Source organism: Piliocolobus tephrosceles, chromosome 7 (assembly GCF_002776525.5).
Source record: "Piliocolobus tephrosceles isolate RC106 chromosome 7, ASM277652v3, whole genome shotgun sequence".
Taxonomy (NCBI): Eukaryota; Metazoa; Chordata; class Mammalia; order Primates; family Cercopithecidae; genus Piliocolobus; species Piliocolobus tephrosceles.
Window position 1 is genome coordinate 71154530 of NC_045440.1, and position 23139 is coordinate 71177668.

Below are 23139 nucleotides of genomic sequence, written 5' to 3' on the forward strand. Positions count from 1 at the left end.
CCCAGCTACTCGGGAGGCTGAGGCAGGAGAATGGCGTGAACCCGGGAGGCGGAGTTTGCAGCGAGCCGAGCCGGCCACTGCACTCCAGCCTGGGCGACAGAGCGAGACTCCGCCTCAAAAAAAAAAAAAAGAAAAATTATATCTGACCTTTAGGAATGGTAGCAGCTGTCAAGACATCAAAGTGAAAGAAATAAGGAGGCCAAGTGCTTAGAAGCCTAGATGGAGCCCAGCTAAAAGAGCAAGTGTGGCCTCGGCATCCCTGACGATGGCTCTCAACCCCAGACCTGCCTCTGGGTTAGCTCTACCGACTCAGCAGAGCTCCAGGGTACAGCAAGGGGTGTACTTTTCCTCTCTCCATCCATTGAAGACACTGACAAATGAAATATCCTCTTGCAAAACAAATTTCAAGGACAAACCTTGAGCCATTTAAAGTAGGAAGGCCTCTTGGCTTCTTCACTTTTTAACCAATCACGACTCAAGAACAGATAAGACGTACAGGGCATATTCAGGGACTACAGGAAAGGGATGGCTAGGGTGAAGTCTTGGATCATTGATTCCCCAGGAAATGTCTCATGCCAAGTCACTGTGGCTGTTAATAACCCATGTTTTCTTTAAATGGGTTTTTATTTTTTGAGACAAGGTCTCAATCTATTGCCTAGGCTGGAGTGCAGTGGTGCAATCATAGCTCACTGTCGCCTCCAACTCCTGGGCTCAAGCAGCCTCAGTCTCCTGAGTAGCTGAGACTACAGGTGCATGCCACCATACCTAGCTAATTTTTTATGTTTTCTAGAGATGGGGTTTCATCATGCTGCCCAGGCTGGTCTTGAACTCCTGTCCTCAAGCAGTCCTCCACCTTGGCCTCCCAAAGTGTTGGGATTAGAGGCATGAGCCACTTCACCCAGTCTGTTTTTGTTTTTTAATAAAGAAAAATAATAGCTTACTTTTTCTCTGTGATGTCATTATCTCCTTAGAGGATTATCAAGAATGATTTGGGGTGGAAGGTTGAGGAGATGTTGATCAAAGGATACAAATTTCAGTTAGTCAGGAAGAGTAAGTTCAAGAGATCTACTGTACAACACTGTGGCTACAGTTAGTAATGATGTATTATATGCCTGAAAATCACTAATAGATTTTAAGTGTTTGTACTGCAAAAAGTGTGTGAAGTAATGTATTTGTTAATTAGCTTCAGCTAGCCACTCCAGGATATGTATTCCAAAACAACATGTTGTATACCATAAATATATACAATTCTAATTTGTCAAGTATAAATAAGAATTATTTTGAATATCACTTAAGTTATCTTGGATTTTTTTCAGGGAATTTATTTTTCAGACAAGAAGAGCACATAATGTAGCCTATTATTCTAGTCTTGAACTTACATAACATGGCTCAGATGTACTAATGTCAGTTAAACCTTTCTCTCTCCTTTCTACTATCCCTTTCCTTCTTAAATATTTTTTATACCAGTGGTCTAAGAAATTCTTTTGCATTAATCAGAAGTTTAGTTAAGAATAAAGAGAGGTATAATGACCTTCATTGGGTTTCAAAACCAGTTAAACTCTGATCTTATAAAGAGAGAAAGGTAAATAAGAAATAATTCAATTAAGTCTGTTCTGACAAAGCCCAGTTTCAAGGAAGTGATTATCTCCAATTCAGGCAGCATCTATAACAGAGGCTAGCAAACTACCACCAGCCTGTGGGCTAAATCCTGTTTTTGTATGAGCTAAGAATGAATTTTAATGGTTGAAAAAAATTTTTAATATTTTGTGACACATGATAATTGCATGAAATTCAAATTTCAGTGTCTATAAGCAATGCTTTATTGGAGCAAAGTCATATTCAAGTTTGTTTACACAGTGTCTGTGGCTGCTTTTGCACTACAATGGTGGAGTTGAATGGTTTTGACAGAGACTATATGGCCTGCAAAGCCTAAAATACTTACCATTTGGTCCTCATAAAAAAAGGCCTGCCCACCCATGTTCTATAACAATTTCACTCTTTGCTAGGAGAGTATTTGAAACACACAGCTTCAGTGAGAGTTTCAAGGTAAGAACAAAGGAGAAAGCTTATTTTTATCCAATCACCTGAGACTTCAAAATGCCCCTATGGAGAAAATCCTTGATGGATATAGATTAGTACACCTGCGAGAAGACGTGATAAAACTTACCTGGTCACCAGGCTCAAAGCTCATCTCCTCCTTCTCAGTTTTCATTGCTATTAATTTTGTGTTACTGGCAGGATCTGTCTTACTGTCCAGACGCTCAAGTTTGGGGGTTATTTCTGGTAAACCAATATCTTTAGTATCATCTTTATCTAGCAAATAGCGAAGTAGTGCATTCTCTTTCTTCTTGGGGCTCACCGGTTCCTGTTTAATAGTCACTTCTGATCCAGGAGCTGTGCTGCTGGACTCCTGGCTCAGGTCTTTGCCTGTGGCTTCTGCTGTTAACTTGGCCAAGTCCACAGGGGAACTGCTGTCCTGCAACAGTCTGTGCAAAATTTTATGCTTCTCCTTGAGCGAGGTTCCATGTGTTGACCCAGAACCAGGCAAGCTACCTGTGGAGTCTTTGTTTGTGTCCGACAAAGAGCTGGCTAAGGGCGAGGGCTCCATCTGATCGGATTTGGTGGTCAGCAGCTGCAGGAGTTTGGTCTGCCCTTTGCTGTCGTGCAGTCTGCTCTGCCCGTCGGCTCTCTCGCTGCTCACGGTCGGGGGCAGGTTGGGGTCATTTGTTTCCTTTTGCTCTCCAGGATGGCAGCTGCTCTCTGCTTGTCCAGTTGTACCTTCAGAGGGCTCCCCATAAAGTCCAAAACAGTCTTTTGAGTCCAAGCTTCCCATCTTGCTGAGTGGGGGAGGATTCATATTAACTGGGGAGTTTTGCAAATTGCCCATTTTTAGGTCTGGTGAAGCCAGCGATGACCCTAATGAGACCCCGTGCCCCTCGCTGAGGGCCTGAAGTGCATTGAGGGAGCTGTTGGTATAACTATGGCTATTTCCTGTGCTGCTGCAAACTCCCACAGGGGAATGCAAGCTTCCTGCAGGGGAAAACTGACTGGGTGGGATTCGAGGGCTGCCAGCCACTCCAGGGCTCATGCGATGCCTTGGTGAAAGCATAGAGGTGGGCTGTCCTGGATTCATGCCAGGGCTGCTTTGTGAGGGGCTGTTCATTTTGAGTGCATAGTTACTACCCTGAGGAGTGGTTGCTTGCATGCCTGACACATGGTTCATTCCCCCAGAACCACCAAACCTGCCCATGGGCATGCCCATTTGTTCCTTTGGGCCATTTATGGGAAAATTTATATTGCTACTGAGGGTCATGTCCTGACCTGGGTTCCCACTGCACAGGGCCTGATGGGCAGGGCTGCTAGAGCTAATTGGATTCAATGGCTTCCCCATCGTTTGTCCAGTCAGATCTGGATTCATCACACACACATTCTGCTCTCTGTATAATGAGAAAAGAAAGAAATGTAAGATAAAAGGAAAAATAACTTAGCAAGTTGTTATTAATTTTTAAAAATGAAATGGCCTCTTCGCTTTAAAAGAACAGGCTATATTTTAAGGATAGATAATACTTTGTTGAAATCATCTGCAATTATGGACAAGACTGAACACGTACAGTGTTGGACCAAGAGGGATGTTTTTCAGGCAACTCATTAAGATGTCTGGTTTTACAGAGGGGGCGTGTTTAAATTTGACTACTACTGTATTGAAATTGCATTTACTAGACAAGACATTAACAGGGTTCCAATTACATAATACATCTTTCTCATGAGTAGCTGAGAGCTTGTATGTCTTAAAGAAATGAGTAGAGCTGTCTTCGGTTTTTCTTCCAGAGATTATAATTCCCAACAATACACACATCTGTAAGCCCAGAGCTCTGATATTTACTGCTTGGCTCAAGATAAACACACTTAGGGGAAAACAACTTGCCCCTAACTGTTAAGAGAAACTCTGCCAGTTCTAGAACTAATAGTTACTAAAACTGTTTGGAGTTAGATCACCTTGTTTAACAGATTTCCACTCACCTCCTCACCCCACATCCCTCCAAGTCAGAGCGAGACCTCAGAGCCAACAGCTTGGGAAGGGAAGTTCAGAGTGACTTTAGTTTGTGATCTTACTACTGTACTTCTGGATAACGCCATTCCATCTCCTTACTAATGACTAAAACCAGCCTTTCTGAGCAAGATGATTTTGCAAGTTCTATGAGCTTTAATTTACAGCCTTGGCAGTCACTTTTGAGTTACCAAATGTGTTCACAAATCCAAATAAAACAGGTTTCACAAATTGTCAAACATCAGCTTTTGGTTAGGTGGGTGAAATTTGCCACATCTGTAATCACGTTCAAACTGTTTCAGCTTGAGGTTAGATTTATTAACAGCTGGTGGAGTTGCCTGATTTTTTTACTCCTAAATAGACAGTAAATTGAGAAATGTGATAAAATGGGACTCCTCAGCCAGAGCAACGTTATATATTTACTGATAGGACCTCATAAAGTTTTCCATGGCATAAGCATAAGCATTTAGATAACTAACGAAATTTAATCATTTTCCTAAATATGTGCTCAAAACAATATGGTTTATGACATTTATTTAAAAATCAACATTCAATTTCTTTATCTTCACTGTTTTATGAAATTGTTTGTTACCCTTCAATTTAAGGTCTAATGTTGAGAAGTTAATTTGAATCTGAGAACAAAAATCTAAAATATTATTTGTAATTATATACATAGAAAGTTCTAGATTTAGGCTGGGTGTGGTGGCCCACACCTGTAATCCCAGTGATTTGGGAGGCCAAGGTGGAAGGATCACTCAAGGCTGGAACACGCCTGTAATCACAGCTACTCAGGAGGCTGAGGCACAAGAATCGCCTGAACCCAAGAGGCAGAGGTTGCAGAGAGCTGAGATCACGCCGCTGCACTCCAGTCTGGGAGACAGAGCAAGACTCTGCCTCACAAAAAAAAAAAAAAAAAAGAAGTTCTACATTTAAACACACAGAAGCAGAAATCATACTACTGACATCAATATTCCTGCCCTGCATTTGTTGCTACTGGGAGCTGATCAATAAATTTCCCCTTTTCAATGTAATGGGAAATGATGTCTGAGCAAAGTTAGTGCTAGCCTTGTGTTCTTCCAGCTGGGTTTTACAATTCATTACTGTTAAGGCTAAAATTCAAAGTAGAGTCCTACTTTGCCAATACAGTTGTTCTTTGGTTACATGCGGGACTGGTTCTAGCCTCCACCCTGCCCCCACGCCACAGATACTAAAATCCATGGATGCTCAAGTCCCTGATATAAAATGGCATAATTTTTGCATATCACCTACACACATCCTCCTATACTTTAAATCATTTCTAGAGATCATTTCTTATAATACCTAATACAGTGTAAATACAGTTATAATACAAATAAAATAATACAGTATAATATTATATATATATATATTTTTCCCCCCCAAATATTTTCCATCTGTGGTTGGCTGAATCCTGAGATGCAGAACCCACGGATACAGAGGGTCAATTATATTATGAATTGTCATTTAGCCAACAGCTAATAACAATTTAATTTTATATTTTACATTACTGGGATTGATGAGAAGAAATGTCTAACAAATCCTCAAAGCTCTAAAATGATTTGCTGCTTTTTTAATATCTCCTCTTAACTTGGAAATGAAAAATGACTTCTTAGAACTAGGATTACCTGTGAAGCATATGTAAAGATATTACAAGTTGAGGTTCATTAGTAGTCTGAGAACGGATGAGTTTGCTCTTCGTTTGTGCAGCAACAAGAGTGCCATCAGACAAGGAAAAACGATAGATTTGACTGAATGCCAATCCTTGTCTCAGTACTGCAGGCAAGCAAAGAAACAGAAGGCATGTTTAGAAAAAAAAAAACTGAGAGGTCGGGGAGGACAAGACATAATAAGAGTAATCAACTTCATTAAGTTTCATAATAGTTTCCCACCAGCATGTTAAAGAGTTATAAGTAATCTTTATGAGATTAAAATATAACGTTTTAAAAGCACATTTACTTTTCACTCAAAATACCAATAACCTCAATTATCTGTTTTTCTTATGAAAAGGAGGAAGAGCCTGGACCCTCAAACTGTATTCTTAAAATCTTTATTATTATGGCAAAACAGTGTAAACCATTTATCAGTTCAAACAAGCTTTACAATGATTTGCTTAAAATGGTAGAAAACAATACAATGTATAAACAGGGTATCTCTTAGGTATACAATTTGACTTTAATTTCCTTGTAAAACTAATACAAATATTAAAATAAAATTTATGACATTAAATATGTTCTCTGAATAGTCATCTTGAAGTTACATACTGTTCAATCCATCATCTCACACACTACTCTCCCCCAATCCTGTTTCTCACCGTGCAAGAAGTATTATTTTCGTGGTTAGGACAACAGGAAGTAAAAGATAAACAATCAGAAGAATCTATTCAGAGAAAAAAAGGCTAAACAAAATTGAAACAGTAAAAGTGCAAATCTTAGCGACATTGGAATTGGTTTAACTTTTAGATAAGGGGTCAGGTGTTTCCATTTTCAAGACAATAACAAAATACAACACAAATCAACTAGGTTAAGACAATTTCTCTTAAAATAATTGAGATTTATCTTTTAAAGCTACTATGTTTTATAACTATCTTATACCACCTATTAAAAAAGAACATTTCAATTCAGTTTATAAAAAAGACATATAATTTTAGTTCCTCTTAAACCATTTTAACAAGGCTACTATGTTGCTACCACATAATCCTCAGCACACATTTTGTGGGCTGAATAGTTACCCCTAAAGCAACCATGCGTATTCACCATGCCACAAAACTGCCACGAGAGAGAGAGAGAGGCTGACATATAATGTGGATTCTAATTTCTTGGTAAAATTTCACTCTAAGCAATTTATCTAATGACTTCTCTCTGCAGTTTCAGTTAGATACTACATTTAGGTTTCACTTTCTGCCATGAATTGTTGCACAATGTTAGTCTGAAGCGGTAGTACTGAAAATGAATTACTGAACATGTGAGTATCTTGCTTTGCATAATGTTTCTAAAAGATGACATAAATGTAATTTTTTTATAGTAAGACTTATATTTCCAATGGCTTATAATTTCAGAATTTTAACTGACCTTGGCTGTGATCCCTAAAGATTTTCATTTAAACTCGGTCAACATCCAACAGCTCAGAAAAGTAGGTATGTGTAAGCACTCACCTGAACACATTTAGGAAGTGCCTCCATTTAAACAACGCTTTGCAGATTTCTGTTCAATGTAACTGATCATCCCTGATCTTACCTATTTCAAAAGTTTGAAATGTCTATATGGGGTTTCCTTCTAGTGGGTCCCATCTGTTTAAATCTAGCGCAGTGTCTGCTGCATCTGTGTAAATCCTTTTGTAAGGAATCAGGTTGTCAAAGAATTAAACTCAGGACCCAAGGATGCCGAACATGTTTGCTTATGCCAATTTCTTGGTTTTTATTATTACTATTCTTTTTATTTTAAACCGGATGTAATGAAATGGTAGGTTAAATATTGATTTCTGTCAATGTAGCATCTTTATTTCCTTGTATTCTTTCCAACTTAAAGAAAAATGCTGGAAGACACAAGTTGTTGGATTATGCACTCATTTCTAAAAAATAGGATGAATAGGATGAAAAGAATAAATAAGATGAGGAAAAAATAAGGGCATGGGAGAGACAGGTCATTTATTATGATTTTTTATAAGTGATCTAAAAAGCATAAAGTTTAAACATACCAACACTATCGGTAAAGTGCCAGATGCACATTAGGTAGATGATGACAAACTCAAACTCCATTTTCTATAACTAGTTACAAATTTTTTCTGCAAGGAAGCAGACAACTGTCGAAGCTGAGTTACAAGCTGCCCTGCACTGCACGAGTCCCTCCCGTGCAGTATGGCCCAGCTGACAGTGCATGTGGAGCCCTGGCCAACCGCACTGCTGGGACACAGAGAGAAGGACAGTCTTGCTCCCCAAATTAGCACATACTAAAGCAAAAGGAGTTTTTTTTTGGTTCATACCTCTTTAACAGAAAACAAAAATGCACTTGAGAAAAAGTTATTCTTTGGAAAGACCTTTGGAAGCAGCATGACAGTGACCAAAATGGGCTCAGACAGATGTCCTGCCCTGATACTGAATGCTAGAGAGTCAGTCATTTCACCTGCCTCAATCTCCTTGTCCCCTTGTCCAGAGTGACAGATGTGACATCCACGTCACAGGCTTGCTGTGAGGGCCAGTGAGAGGAGGCAAAAGGGACAATGCCACACAAAGACCAGGTACTCAATAAGGGCTGCTGCTATTACTGAAGTCTTGGGCTCAGTTCCAGCTGTCCTACTGCTTAAGTCAGTGAGCTAAGACAAGTCGTGTCAACTTTTGGGCCCTCTAGAAACACCTGGATAGTCTTTGCTGGTTACTACCTTGAAGAAGGGCTTGGGGTCCCCACCATTACCTCCACCAGGGATTCACTCACTCTCCAAAATTCCACTTATTCTTATATTCAGATTCTAACTGAATCGTTAATATTTCTCTTAATTAGATGGTACTTATAATTTTGTTATACATCTAGAAGCTCCTGGATCAAAGAAAATGACCTCTTTCTTCCTCCTTTTGTCTGCCTCTGTGACACTATCATCTCCTGTTCTTCTTTCGTCACTCTTCTGTCCTACAAGTTCTCCTGTTAAAATTTTCCTTCAGAAGGCAACATCTACGCCAGATGAGACAGCTCACGAGAACAGTCACCAGCTCTGTTCCCAAGGTGAACTCCAGGAATCACTGACAGAAAGCTCCCACAGGAAGCAGTAATTTAAGAAAAATCATTTAGAGATGCCTACCTTCATGATGATGCCTCTTGGCATAGGACACAGATTCTCCTTCATGCTGTGCATGGAACTTCTGAATGCACCTTCTTACCAGGTCCTCCCAGCCTGGTTTCATGGCTGCTCTCATGGTGCTGGTATCCAGAGAAGTGATCTTGCCTATTAAGTAACAGCAGGCATTATACCTACATGCTGATCTATTCTTTATGGAAATAAATATATATATATTTTTTTCTGAGACAAGAGTCTCACTCTATCGTCCAGGCTGGAGTGCAGTGGTGCAATCTCAGCTCACTGCAACCTCCACCTCCTGGGTTCAAACGACTCTTGTGCGTCAGACGCCCAAGAAGCTGGGATTACAGGCGTGCACCACATTTGGCTAATTTTTGTATTTTTAATACAGATGAAGTTTTGCCACATTGGCCAGGCTGGCTTTGAACTCTTGACCTCAAGTGATCCTCCTGACTCAGCCTCCCAAAGTGTTGGGGTTACAGGCGTGAGCCACCACGCCCGGCCAGAAATAATTAAATTTTAACAAGATCTAAATGTATTTATTTAAACTAGGTAACACAAGTACATGGACCAAAAGGGTATACAGTGACAGCCAGCATCTCTCTCTCTGGTCTTCCAACTCCTTGACATTTCTACTGCAGCAGCAATTGCTAGTACTAGCATTCTTACAGTCTTCTAAATACAGTCCTTGCATTCTCAAATATGTAAGTATTCTAAAATGATTCCTTTGGTCTTCTTTGGAAAGGAAATTTACCTTGGAGATCCTGGCGAGTAGTAAAACTTTCTGATGAGGGAAGAACTGGTCTTTCCTTCATGGGAACTCTTCTTGCCACGCAAATCAAGCAGGACTGCAAATCTTAAATCACACATTTTTACATTTATCATATGGGGCTTTCCTAGTGATTCAAACAAACCCAAGTGTATTTATGACAGCACAGTCCATCATAAAAAAAGCAGTAAGGGAGAGAGTGATGAAACATTATGTACCCGAGCTTCTTACTGGTTTTATTCTCTCCATGAAAGTGGTAGGTGGGTAAGGGAGACGGAGGGTGGCTGTGTAAGGAGAACTGGGGAGCAGAGGATAAACTGCCGAGGCCCCACAATACATGTGATGGAAATACATCCACTACACTAAAGCCTTAATAATCTGAAACACTCTCTCCAGCAGTAGAAAAAAAAATTAAATCCTTTCTTTTTAAATGGCTGATAGAAAACCCGGTTAATATGTAATGAAGTACAAAAATGATGAAACTAAAATCTGATACTCTTGCTTTATCAAGGGTTTGCTTCTTGAGTTTTAGGGTTCAGGAAAACTAGGTACACCTTATGCCAAACTAAGTAAATACTACAATGGCAATATGCAATTTAAAGCAAAGAATATAAACTGGGTCTAGACACAGATTCAGAGAACGACTCCCACAATACCTAGAAAATGCAGCGTGCACCAGGAGAGCTGCATTATAGTTCAGAATCTTGGCTGTGGACAGTTTCTCACACAGCCAATTCTAATCACTTACTCCTCACCTTGCTTCAACTGTTTTATGCATCAGGGTTCACTTCTGGAGGAAAAGGAGAAGTTTTCTTTATCTTTGTAACATGCAGAGCACACTGCACAGCCCTTTCAATTTAAAAAACACTGGACAAATGCTGTTGTTAAAAAACTTAAGTAATCCCTTCATGTCTCATGTCACTGATTTATGATTGTTTACCTCTAAATTTGAGAATTTCCTGAATTTGACAGAGTTTATTATCTATATTTGCTCCTGCTGCTACCCTATCTAAAATATCAGGCTGCCTCGATTTCTCCCTCCACAGTATTCATGCTGTAAGGCAGAGGTCCTCTACAATCAGTACTTCACTAACTACTCTAGGACCCCACAGTGCCTCCTTGGACAGATTTTTCTTTCTCAACTTTTACAGAAATTTTAGTATATAGTTTGTAACTTGGCTGTTCCTGAATTGCTCTGTGGTAGTCTTTTAAAATTATTTCATGTATTATTTCTTCAACAAGACTGAAATATCCAGCAATAGTTGGTATCACAAAATTAAAATGCAATTATAGTCCTCAACAAAATAACAACTAAATTTTTGGACACTGTGAGATAAACACCTTTCTAGCTACTGTATGAGTTATTAACTCAGTTAATCCTCTTAATAGCTCTATGACACACGTAGTAGCATCATTTCCATTTTACAGACAAGATCAAAGCACAAAGTTTAAGTAATTTGTCCAATGTCACACAAACCTTTGGCAAAGCCAGGATTAGAATCTGAGCATGCCATGGCTCAGAAACCCTGTGCTTATGCTATACTGTGTTAACACATAGAACGTACTTTTAAATGTACAAAAAATGTTTCTAAAGCACAAAGTAATAAATTAGCTCAGCTATTCCTTTTTATACTGCCTTGGGAATATTATCACAGATGGATAAATTAGCAGCACTTACTCTGTTGCATAAAACAGAATAAAATCATTTGACATTCCTTACCTAGGCAAAATACTTAATTTTGAAATACTATATATTTATTACCTTTAACAGCTCTAATATTTCCTTCTCAATAAAATTTAAATTTTAAAATAAGCATTAAATAACTAGCATTCAACGCGAACCACAGTTCAGCATATTCATTTAAACCTTATTACATTCTGATACTGGTATTGGTGACTTCACTTGATAATAAACTGATACTCAGAAAGGCCAAGGATTCTGTCCAAAGTCCTAGCCAGAGCTGGGAGCAGCTGAATTAAGAGTTGGCCTGTCTGATTATGTAGCCCAGGATGTTTTCAGCCACAAGTGGTCCTCAGCTCTTTCCCTTCTGCTCCCCACGCACAATGCACTCTTCAACACTGCCTTGTATTAGAGTGACACTCAGCTGTGTGGACAGTTTGCCTGGTGGGCTCAGGAGGTGGATACTACATCAGCCTATCTTTATGGCGAACAGCCTAATAAACTTATAGTCTAAAACCTGTTCCATAACCCGCTCCTGTCTCTATCCTCTCTTTAGTACCATTCTATTATATCACATTCTGGGCCCAGCATCCATGGATAGGCTACATGGATTCCATCAACCCCTTGAAAGTAAAATGCTGTTTTACTGTGTGCATTTTTCTTTTTTGAGATGGAGTCTCACTCTGTCGCCCAGGCTGGAGTGCAATGGCACGATCTTGGCTCAATGCAACCTCCGCCTCTCAGGTTTAAGCGATTCTCCTGCCTCAGCCTCCTGAGTAGCTGGGACTACAGGCACATGCCAGCCACCAGGCTACTTTTTGTACTTTTAGTAGAGATGGGGTTTCACCATGTTGGCCAGGATGGTCTCGATCTCCTGACCTCGTGATCCACCTGCCTCAGTCTCCCAAAGTGCTGGGATTACAGGTGTTGAGCCACCGTGCCAGGACAACTGTGCATTTTTCTAGGGCTGTGGCATACAGCTTGCACTCGATGTTCAAAGAGCCTAGGATCCCCCAAAAGTGTGATCACTAACACAGTCACATTAGTACAGCAGCCACTAGCCACATGTGGCTATTCAAATGCAAATTTAATAAAATTAAAAATTCAGCCCCCTAGTTGCACTACTGACATTTCAAGTGCTCACCAGCCACACGTGGCTAGTGGCTGCCACACTAGACGCTAAAGATATGTCACTTCCACCATCGCAGGTAATTCTGTTGGACAGTGCTGTTCTGGAGACTTAAAAATTTCCATCACAAAATAGTAAAATTGAAAAGAACAAAGATACTGCCTCCTCACTTTTCTTCAGGTGACCACTAATTAAAGTGTGAAGGAAGTAGCACAGGAATAAATACACAGACACATAAAACACCCTAGGGGTTCTGTCCCACCTTCTCCTTCTTCTTTGATGGACTTTGGTTGAGAGACAGCGAAGCACTGCATAGTTTCATATTTCTGATGAGCTTCCTGGTTATCATGACCCTCCTCTTCTGAATCAGGTAAAGGTTTTACCAGCATCCGACAATTGAAGGTATGGCTGTTCCGCCTTGGAGGTTCGCCAGACCAAGATCCCCCATTCACTGAGCAAGGCAAAAAGCAACCCAGTTTTACAGAGAAACAAACATCAGATTCATTGCCTCTGAATTATTAAAATCATGTAGGAAAAATATGATTATTTCATCTTTACGTAGTACTTTTATACTTTCCTAAATACTTTCATAATCTAGAGGAGGAAAAATCTTTTAACATTTTTACAACTTGGGAATATCCTGGAATTTTCTTTTTTTTTCCCTCAAATTTTAAAAAATTTTATTATACTTCAAGTTCTGAGATACATGTGGAATCTTGGGATTTTCAAAACATTTTCTACACTACTTCTTTACCCGGACTCCTTCCCTTCAAGTCCAGTCCTGGATTGTTACTAGAATACTATAGTTTTCTACTTTTGCATCTTCCTAACTGATTTCTTGGAAATTGAGTTCAATCTACTTGCATTCCAATTTTAGATAAGTTACCCCTGCTCAAAACTCTGTGAGTGGCACCAAATGTAGTGCATATTAAATTCTTTCAGAGGATTTAGAATTGATGTAGTCTGAAGGATGAAGTCCATTAACACAGACTCTCACTAACCAGCTCCACTGCAACCATCTAACAGGATCTTCCACATTCCCCTGCACAAGCCTCCCCATGCTCCACCATACCAGGGCCGCATGGATGTCCTTGCTCCCGCTGCCACTCTATCTAACACATCAGGTTGCCTCAGTTTCTCTCTCCATAGGTACTCATGCTCTAAGGCTGAGGTCCTCTACAATCAATACTTTACTATCTACTCCCCCATACTGCCTCCTAGGGCAGATTCTTCTTTTCTCAAATTTTACAGAAATTTTAGTATATGGTTTATAACTTTGTTTTTCCTGAGTTGTTCAGTTGTAGTCTTTTTAAATTGTTTCACGTATATTTCTTCAATAAGACTGAAAAATCCTTGAACATACAGTGCTAATGTCATTTCTTTTCAAGTTAACTACTTCAGACATCTATTGGAGTATTAAAACTAAAAAAAGTATGTATTTAAGAAAGAGACAATGAAAGAGAGGAAAGACATCAATTATTTTTGAAATGCATTAGAGATAACAATGAAAGAAATAAAACAATGACCGATTTTGAGAATTAAAGGGTGTTTATGGATTTTACCAAGTTAACTTCCTCATTTGACACATAAAAAATCTGATGCCCAAAGACATGTTCAACTACTAGAAAAGTTGGAATCAGAACCAATCCTAATTCTCATTTTGGTGTTCTTTTCTATATCATTCCTTATGCTTTATCTAAAAACACTGGGGACAGTACGACAATAGAACAGGGGATCAAAAAAAGGGTGAGTCATAAGAAAACTAATATATTCTCCAGTAACCAGCTAGAGAAAATGGAGAAGGACACGTAGGTGTTATAGCGAACCCAATGGCCCATGAATGGCCCAGTGAACCCAAAGAACCCATGGCCACTGGGCTGTAGAATGAGAAAGGAAACAAACTCTAGAAAGGAAAAAGTTAGCTGTAAGAAATTATCTTGAAATTACAGAAAAACCCATAACTAGCTTTGTATATCTTTGCAGACATTTGGGAAGTTTATTTCAGCATCAGCATTTTATTTTATTATTATTACTTTTTTGAAACAGAGTCTCTGTCACCAAAGCTGGAGTGCAGTGGTGTGATCTTGGCTCACTGCAATCTCCACCTCCTGGGCTCAAGGGATTCTCGTGCCTCAGCCTCTGGAGAAGCTGGGATTACAGGCACGAGCCACCACGCCCGGCTAATGTTTTGCATTTTTAGTGGAGGTGGGGTTTTGGCATGTTGGCCAGGCTGGTCTCGAACTCCTGACCTCAAGTGATCCACCAGCCTCAGCCTCCCAAAGTGCTGGGATTACAGGGGTAAGCCACTGAGCCCAGCCATTATCAGCATTTAAAAAAGCTTATTTACAAAATAAAGACTACACAGAGTAATCAACTGAAGAGAAAAAGAGTTCCTATTAAGTCAGATTAATAAGTTGAAAGTTAAAAGGAAACAATATAAAGTAAGGCAAAAAGCTCTTTAGACAAGTGAATTAATAATAGTGAATTAATAAGTAGAGGTCTTTTAAGGAAGTCATAAAACTACTGAAGAGATCTGAAAATATTAGTTACTTGAAATAAGAAATCCCATTTTCTTAATTTACTAGAGAATATAATAAAGGAATCCTACACAAGTATTCACACATTTTGCATTACTGTTGTAGTCACTATGAACAAAGAATTATCACATAAGGAAAAGCTAGCCCGAATGAAATTTGAAAAGGACCTTTTCCTACTTATAACAGTAAGACCAGCTAGTATAAACAATCTTAAGAACAGAAATACTTGCCAACTCAGGATTTGACCTTATTTTTCATTTCTTTCAATCCGTGAAGATGTTCTTAGCATCATCAGTTTGAGAATATTAAAAAAAGAATCACTTAGTGAGTGGGAACAGCAGTACTCTAGAGCGGCAGCTAAGGTGGGCCCACGCTGTGAATCACCCACTGCACAGTGTGTCCTTAATCATCATGTATACTCGGACGACATCTCCAAAATAAGATGAAGTCAGGAAATTCGAGACAGGGAGAGTGGGCTAAGGGAGCAGCATCTGGTGATCACACCTACAGGGCCCACCGGAGAGTCTGCGAGACGGAAGAGTCCATTCAGGGCTTGGGCTGTAGCATCTGAACCTCTCCATCTGCCACTTGTTCCTTAACATTTTATTTCTAGAATGTGTATACACCTATAATATGCTTCATGTGCAGGACTCAAAATACGTTGAATCTCAAACTTCTCATGACCTTTGACTTTTCGGATGGTCATGGAGAAAATGGACAAAACGAAGTTGGCTAGAATGGAACAGGGTGAGGCAATGTGTCACCTTAAAAAACAATCTCTACATTATAGCACAAAGGATAGATGCTCGAGGGGATGGATACGCCATCTCCATGATGTGATATTTCACACTGCATGTCTGTATCAAAACACCTCATGTATCCCATAAATATATATACCTACTGTGTACCCACAAAAATAACAAATTTAAAAACCACAACAATCTTATTGAAAATAGTTGCTGGCCGGGTGCGGTGGCTCAAGCCTGTAATCCCAGCACTTTGGGAGGCTGAGACGGGCGGATCACGAGGTCAGGAGATCGAGACCATCCTGGCTAACACGGTGAAACCCCGTCTCTACTAAAAATACAAAAACTAGCCGGGCGAGGTGGCGGGCACCTGTAGTCCCAGCTACTCGGGAGGCTGAGGCAGGAGAATGGCGTAAACCCGGGAGGCGGAGCTTGCAGTGAGATGAGATCCGGCCACTGCACTCCAGCCCCGGCAATACAGCGAGACTCTGCCTCACAACAAAAAAAAAAAAAAAAAAAAAAAAAGGAAAGAAAATAGTTGCCATATAAGTACTTTCCATCTGAATCATTTTCATGAATCTGAATCAATTTCTGTTCATTTATCATGAGATAATTACTGCCAAGCAAAATCATCATCATCATCATCATCACTTCTTGGCCTTCTGGCTAAGAAGCAATGATTTTCATGTACTTTAAATACAGGATCAAAAATGATCACTCATTTGAGATCAGTATCTGAAGATGCCCCCTTTTCCATGACTTTTAAGCTTAAACACACAAGCATCTGTAAAAAACTACCCAGTCACTCTCATCCCCATCTGATATAATATAGTTTTATTTGATCCACTTCAACCAAGACAATGTGTGTGTGTATGAGGCGGGGGCAGGTGAAGGTGAGGGGAGGTAGGGAGGGAGACCCAGCAGACAGTCATTTACCTATAGACTTTGGCAGCAGGTTTTTGACAAATTCCGTGTGGTCCCCAACATGCAAGATGCTATATACACTTTTGTTCATCAGCTCTTCTTGGTTATACCTTAGATACTGTGTCACATTCTCTGACACAAACACAACGTTGCCTTCCAGGTTCACTACAAAGAAGAACCCATCAAGGGCCTAGGGGACAAAGTACAAACTGTTAGGATGCAACATAACATCATAGCAATTGTTAAGAAGGGAATGATCCCTTTAAGGGAAACACAGTTCACACATGGATAGAAAAGAGATCTTTCTCAGCTCTCTCCCAGTTTTCAGGAACAATTAACACATTTTCTCTTGGTGAAATAGAAATTATTCCATCTTACTAAGTGGGAGAGAGAGCCTAGATTAGGGTTTCTTGTCACAAACTAAATGACCAACACTAACTCCATTAATTTATCAGGAGATAATTACTGTGAAGTAAAAGTGTACAGGCATTCATCTGTATTTTCAAAATGAGACTGACGTACTCCACTGGGCCAAGAACAACTTTTATGTCACCAACCTAATGCACGGTAATTTTTATCTACAGTTTTTCATGTTATACAATGAGAGAAAGGAGTCATTAAAATTTTTTTCCCCAGTTTAAGGATAATTACCAGGAAAACCTTCCCAAATTTTACCACCTAGCTGTCACGGATGATATGAAAAACATCACAGATAATTTCAGACCTTTAAAGAAACATCAATCCTTTATTACTTGGTATATATGGGAAAGGGTCTCGGAAGTGTCTCTGATGTGGCAAACTCACCTTCATGGGGACCTCAGCATTGCCCTGCCCTTAGAAGGGCACTAATTATGCCAAATTATTCTATGTTACTTGTTCTCTAGATTAAGAAGCAGGTTCCTAAATTACCTAAATAACAGTAGCAAGCTTCCGGTAATGAGTTCACAGCTTCACTTTTTGTTGTCATCCCAATGGAGGTGAGGGAAGGAGATAAAAAAATCTAGGATCATTTCAGGAAGTTGAGATAATAATAGTGGATGTGGACATGTTCACTGTACCTTACACGTACCTCCTGGAAGGAATGTTTTATCTTTTCCACTTTATAGAGGAGGAAACTGAGGCTCAAAGAGGTTAACGTCTCAGAACTAGTCAGTGGTAGCAGAGCTTGAATGTGAATCCAGGAGGATCCGATTCCAAAGCTCATGCTTTGATGACCATTCAGTACAGTCCTCTACTCTAATATTCATTCACCCCTAATCCATTTCCCATCATGTTTACTTTGGTGATGGAAATGTAGGGGGTTTAACAGTGAGTTTCTCCTGGTTACATTACCCCATTTTTCTTTTTTTGGTCCTTGCTTATCAAAGCTGTTTTTATGAGTCAGGTGAGTGACAAGGACTGAAAGCTTTACGTTGATTCATCATACCTGGGACCAGGACCATGGGGTCTAGTCAGTTTAGGCTGCTCAGTTTCTTTATGACACATGTTTATTACAATTTTATTCTTTTTGAAGATAAGGTCTTGCTCTGCGTCCAGCCTGGTGTGCAGTGGCACGATCATAGCTCACTGCAGCCTTGAACCCTTGGGCTCAAGCTATCCTCCCACCTCAGCCTCCTGAGTAGCTAGGATCACAGGTATGTACCACCACACCCAGATATTTTTTATTTTTTGGGACAGGGTCTCACTCTGTTGCCTGGGCTGGGGTACAGTGGCATGATCATGGCTCACTGTAGCCTTCACCTCCTGGGCCCAAGGGATCCTCCCATCTCAGCCTACCAAGTAGCTGGAACCACAGGCACGTACCATCACACTTGACTAATTTTTTTAACTTTTGTAATGATGGAGTCTCCCCATGTTGCCCAAGTTGGTCTTGAACTCCTGGGTCCAAGTGATCCTCCTTGTCTCAGCCTCATAAAGGGGTGAAATTACAGGCATGAGTCAGTGCACCAGGCTTTTTAAATTTTCTAGAGAGAAAGGAACTCACTGTGTTGCCCAGGCTGGTCTCAAACTCTTGGCCTCAAGTGATCCTCCCACCACTCCGTAATCCCAAAGTGCTGGGATTATAGGCATGAGCCACTATACCCAGCATGTTTATTACTATTTTTAAGATGAATGGCATATATATATACACATACAACAATGAATTTGGTGGATGGGGCCTAAAGTGTTTACTTTTTCCCTAGTTTGTTTTTTCCTTAAGTTACTGTTAAACAGGCTTCTATTTTATGAGCTATCTTTGAATATATTTCGTCTTTAATTCTATTTTAATCACAAAACTAAGTGCTCTCTCAAATTAGAACTGGCCATAAGGCACTAAAGAAAGGTTCACCCATTTGGTTTTTAAGTTTTTCTTAAAACATTCTATCAGGTTTTCTCAATGGTATGAACCACATGCAGGACAAAGCAAGACTACATGTAAATAAACAGCCTTTCATAATACATGGTACTAACCTTGAGAACTGTGTGCAAGTGTGTACACTCAGGAAGTCAGGTGATAAGTTATATGCCCAGTGTCCCTTTTCAGCTCATTGATTTGGATATACCCTTTGATAGGGATTTTCATAATCATATTACCTATGGTTCATTTTTAAAAGTACATGTTGCTTCCTACTGCTTATACCACAGTAAAAAGACTGACTTGAGGCATAATAAAACTGGAAGATGAAATTGTTTCATCTCATAAAGCTGTGTTTTTTTAAGGCTCACTATGATATGCTCTGATGAAAAAAGCTGACATTTGGTTGTGCTGCCTAGCAACCACTATGCTATGATGTAAGCATGAGTGTGCATCTATGCCTAGGAACAGCTCCATGAGAACATGTTCTCTCTGTTTAAGTGATTGCACGTAAACAGGGATAAAAATTTAAATTCAAACCGTAAGTCACCAGATTTAAGAATAACCTCTCTAACACATTTAACACTCAAGTCCTGCTACACAGGTTCTTGATCAATGTACTAAATTCTCAGAAGACTATTTCGAACGACAAAAATGTTGGTTTGGTTTTATGACATCAGGTCTACTGAAATGTAGCAATCTGATTTCTACAACTGATGAACTCAAAGGGCTTGAGTCCCAGCTCTGGTTACTCCCAGTATTTCTATTTAGAAGTCTCAAAAGTCTTCCCAGGAGTTTCCACTCTAATGTTCCCCCTACCCCAAGATATGATGAATAAACACAGGTATAGGGAAATTCCCCAACTGTAATAATTTAGTTAACATAATTTTCAAATCACTTTTTAATTTAGAATTCAAACATTTTTCCAAAGGAAATTATCCCCTTTCTTTCATTGAATTCTAAATGGCCACCTCGTTACAGTTTTCATAATCTGCTTCTAAGAACCCAGACAGAAGTAGCACTCTCTGGCCTTCCACTGCCTTGCTGACTATAGAAAAATTGGGTTAAGTGTGTTTTTGCTTTTCTCCTGGAAGGTGAGGCTGAATGTTTTCAAGCCAGTGATTCAAGAGGAGATAAGCAAGGGCCAACATTGGGACATTTAAAGCCTTTTGGCCAGCAGGTTCAGCCCCAGGAAATGAAGTTTGTCATTTCCAAATAGAAAGTCTGGGTCAGACGATCTTGAAGTCTTTATTGTGTGCCCCCTTCTGCCCTGCCCCCAATTTTATGGTAGATTTTCACAGAATTAGATTTTCTAAAAATAAAAATCCCTTTAAACATCAACTGAAAAAAAGAGATAAGGGGGACTATTGGTTATCTTTATTTTAAAAATCAGAATTGTTGGCTGCTGCAGCAAGCTAGCTGATTCTACACTGGCAGTGCTGCAAAGCTTCTGGCCATGCAGTCTTTTCAACCTCATCATATCATCAGCCGAGCAAATTATCCTGAGAACTGACATAATTTATGTCTCAGGGTTCCTCTGTTTCTTGTTATATATTCACTAACATTTTTTTTCTCATCTTACCATAACCTACATCTTGAATTTTAATTTTGGAAAAGGTACAGCAAAGCACTTGGCTCTTAGTACTAGTTAATAAAACAGAAAAACTGTACTTTACAAATTCTAGACATTAGCTGGTCATAAAGCTTCCTTAATAAAGAACAGGTAGTTAAGACCAACCTTATGCTTCTCTTCAAAGTTCCTTTTGCCTAATATTTTACTTTTCTTCCTTATGAGATAAATAAGCTAGTTTGAAATAGCATAAGTAGGAAGCATAAAGCTCCTCCTTGGTCCTCATATTTTAACCTGTATGTATAGGCATTTGTACATGGCATACACAAAATTTAAGAATTTTGAGAACATTTCAAGCTAAAATACAACACAGAATTTAGTAGGACTTGTGAATAGTTTCCCAAATAAATGCTCAACTGGCAATTACAACTTGTCAATGTCTACTGTAATCTAGTTTATTTAATTCTATGCTAATTTCAAACACACATTTACTGGTAGCAGGAGCATACGTAGAGACACAGAGCCATATCAGCAAGCTCAAGAGGTACACAGTACTAGTAGTAGTGTGGATTCTCCTTAAATTATATTCACCTGAAATTAAATGTAATAATGTGAAGATCAACAAGATTTTAAAATATAGTACTAAAATGAAGATGTGCTACCTCAAGCATCATAGGCCCCAGTGCATCCTTGTCGATGACACCCTGCCCTGTAGAGGATACATCTGACTTCTGTACTTCATCTATGTTGGCAGCTGCTGCTTTCTCTGCAATAAACATAAGTGTGAATTAAATGGCAGTGCTATATCAAGGACAGAGTGACACAGAAATGTTTTTATTGTGATGATTTTTAAAAATCTCTAGTGGGATCAGATGCAGCTACAAAAGAGTTAGAGTACATCCCTGTTGCCCCTAAATGGGAGACACTGCTGGAAGCAGAAGCCAGAACATTAACTTTTCACCTCTAGAACCTGTGGCTCAGATCCCCTTTCAGGCTGCTCAGAAAATGAGTTTTGAGGTTTCCTGACAGTCCCCGACAGGCATTTTTTTCTAGATTATGAAACTGCTATATTCTATGGCACAATTAGCTTCTACTCAGGAGATTCCCCAAACTAGGATAAAGGAAGGTCTGTTGTTCAGAATTCAGTAGCATAATCAGAGACAGATTTGCACACATTTGAAGAAATAACAAGGAGTCATAAACTGCTATGGCTGCCCCCATGGGACACTCTGCAATGTCTGCCTGGACTCGTTTACTGTTCCACTTCTGCTAACATTCCCATTTAAAGTGGCCAGGAAGACTTGGTCCCAATGCTTCTCCATCTAAGAGGTTAGAAGCACCCTACCAGAGACTTGGGGAATTTCAATGGCTGCCCTTTGATCTAGCAAAGAGGCATGTAATGTGTGCTCCTGGATGGAAATGTGCAAGGCAAATTTCAGGCTCATGAAGACAGGAAGGCCCCAGAAGACATTCTATCATAGAATGAGAACGTTTTGTGAAAAAGCTCACAGAAGAAAAAGATGCACACTTATCAACGTATGTGTAAAGCAGTTATCTCAAGAACACCAAAAAAAGTTTAAAGCATAACATATACATATCAACAACTTGCTAGAAAACAACACAAAATGTGACAATTATTTGTACCTGAATAAATTATATCCTTGTTTATACTGCATGTTATCATTGTAATTAAACGTAGAAATAGAAAACTGTAACTCAATTTAGCACTCAGAATTAACCTGCTTTCAGAACCTTAATAATTTTTTTGTCAAAAATATTTTATGCAGTATGTTGAAAATCTGTAAAGCCTAATTTATGGCTGAGAACCTAGAAAACAAATAGGAATTACGTGGGTCCTCCCAATCTTGCCATTCCCACGACAAAGCTTCCACAGAGCATGTTATCACTGGAAGGGGAAGATGACCTGTGCAGTTCAAGCTCAAACTCAGCCACTGAGAAGTATGACTCCAAGCAAGCTGCTTAAACTTACCTGTCTTCCATATATCAGGGACCGAGCTAAAGTAAATGGGATGATACGTGAAACACTCTAAAAATACAAAGAAGTTTTCAAATGTATCATAATACTAGCATATCTGTATTGATTAGTTCTTCCTTGAGTTCCACACGTAGTAATTTCTTTGCAGAGCTTATCATAAGCAGACTGTATCTGCTTTATCAACTCTCTAATATATTCCTGATTTACCTCCTTAGATCGAAAAAATTGTGACTGCCTATAAATAGAGATATGACTTGTCTGGTAGCCTTCATAACTCAATATTGGCAGATTTGTCAGTCCTTGCTTCGTTTCTGGCTTTGCTGCCTTTCCAAGCTCCTCACTGCGGGATGCTGTACATTTGTTCTGTCTGCAGGCTTCGTCTCATCCCAATTCCTCAGTCAGTCCCTTCTGAGGCAGGAAATACCTCAGGGTCTCCAGCCACAGGATTGGTTTAGCCAGTTATTGCATGTGACTGCCCCCATCCCCTTTTCCTGGAATCTTTTTAATTGCCAAATAGACTCACAGTAAAATAAATGTGCACTGGGGCATACTTTTTAATTTTGTTGGCGGTTCGCTCTGTAAGGATGTTGCTTTCTTTTCA

General features: G+C 39.6%; 1 protein-coding gene across 12 annotated transcripts in view; it reads right to left on the bottom strand.

The window, feature by feature from the left end:
- Nucleotides 1-23139, bottom strand: part of NCOA2 (nuclear receptor coactivator 2) — a 298233-nt gene that overhangs the window by 45669 nt on the left and 229425 nt on the right. For all 12 annotated transcript variants that reach the window (XM_023184078.3, XM_023184082.3, XM_023184079.3 and 9 more), the window contains 7 exons: nt 21205-21308; nt 16650-16827; nt 12693-12881; nt 9606-9707; nt 8855-8998; nt 5692-5839; nt 2168-3437 (listed from right to left, as the gene is read on the bottom strand). In XM_023184078.3, coding sequence (XP_023039846.1) covers nt 2168-3437; nt 5692-5839; nt 8855-8998; nt 9606-9707; nt 12693-12881; nt 16650-16827; nt 21205-21308 — 2135 coding nt within the window. The remainder of the gene's footprint in view (nt 1-2167; nt 3438-5691; nt 5840-8854; nt 8999-9605; nt 9708-12692; nt 12882-16649; nt 16828-21204; nt 21309-23139) is intronic.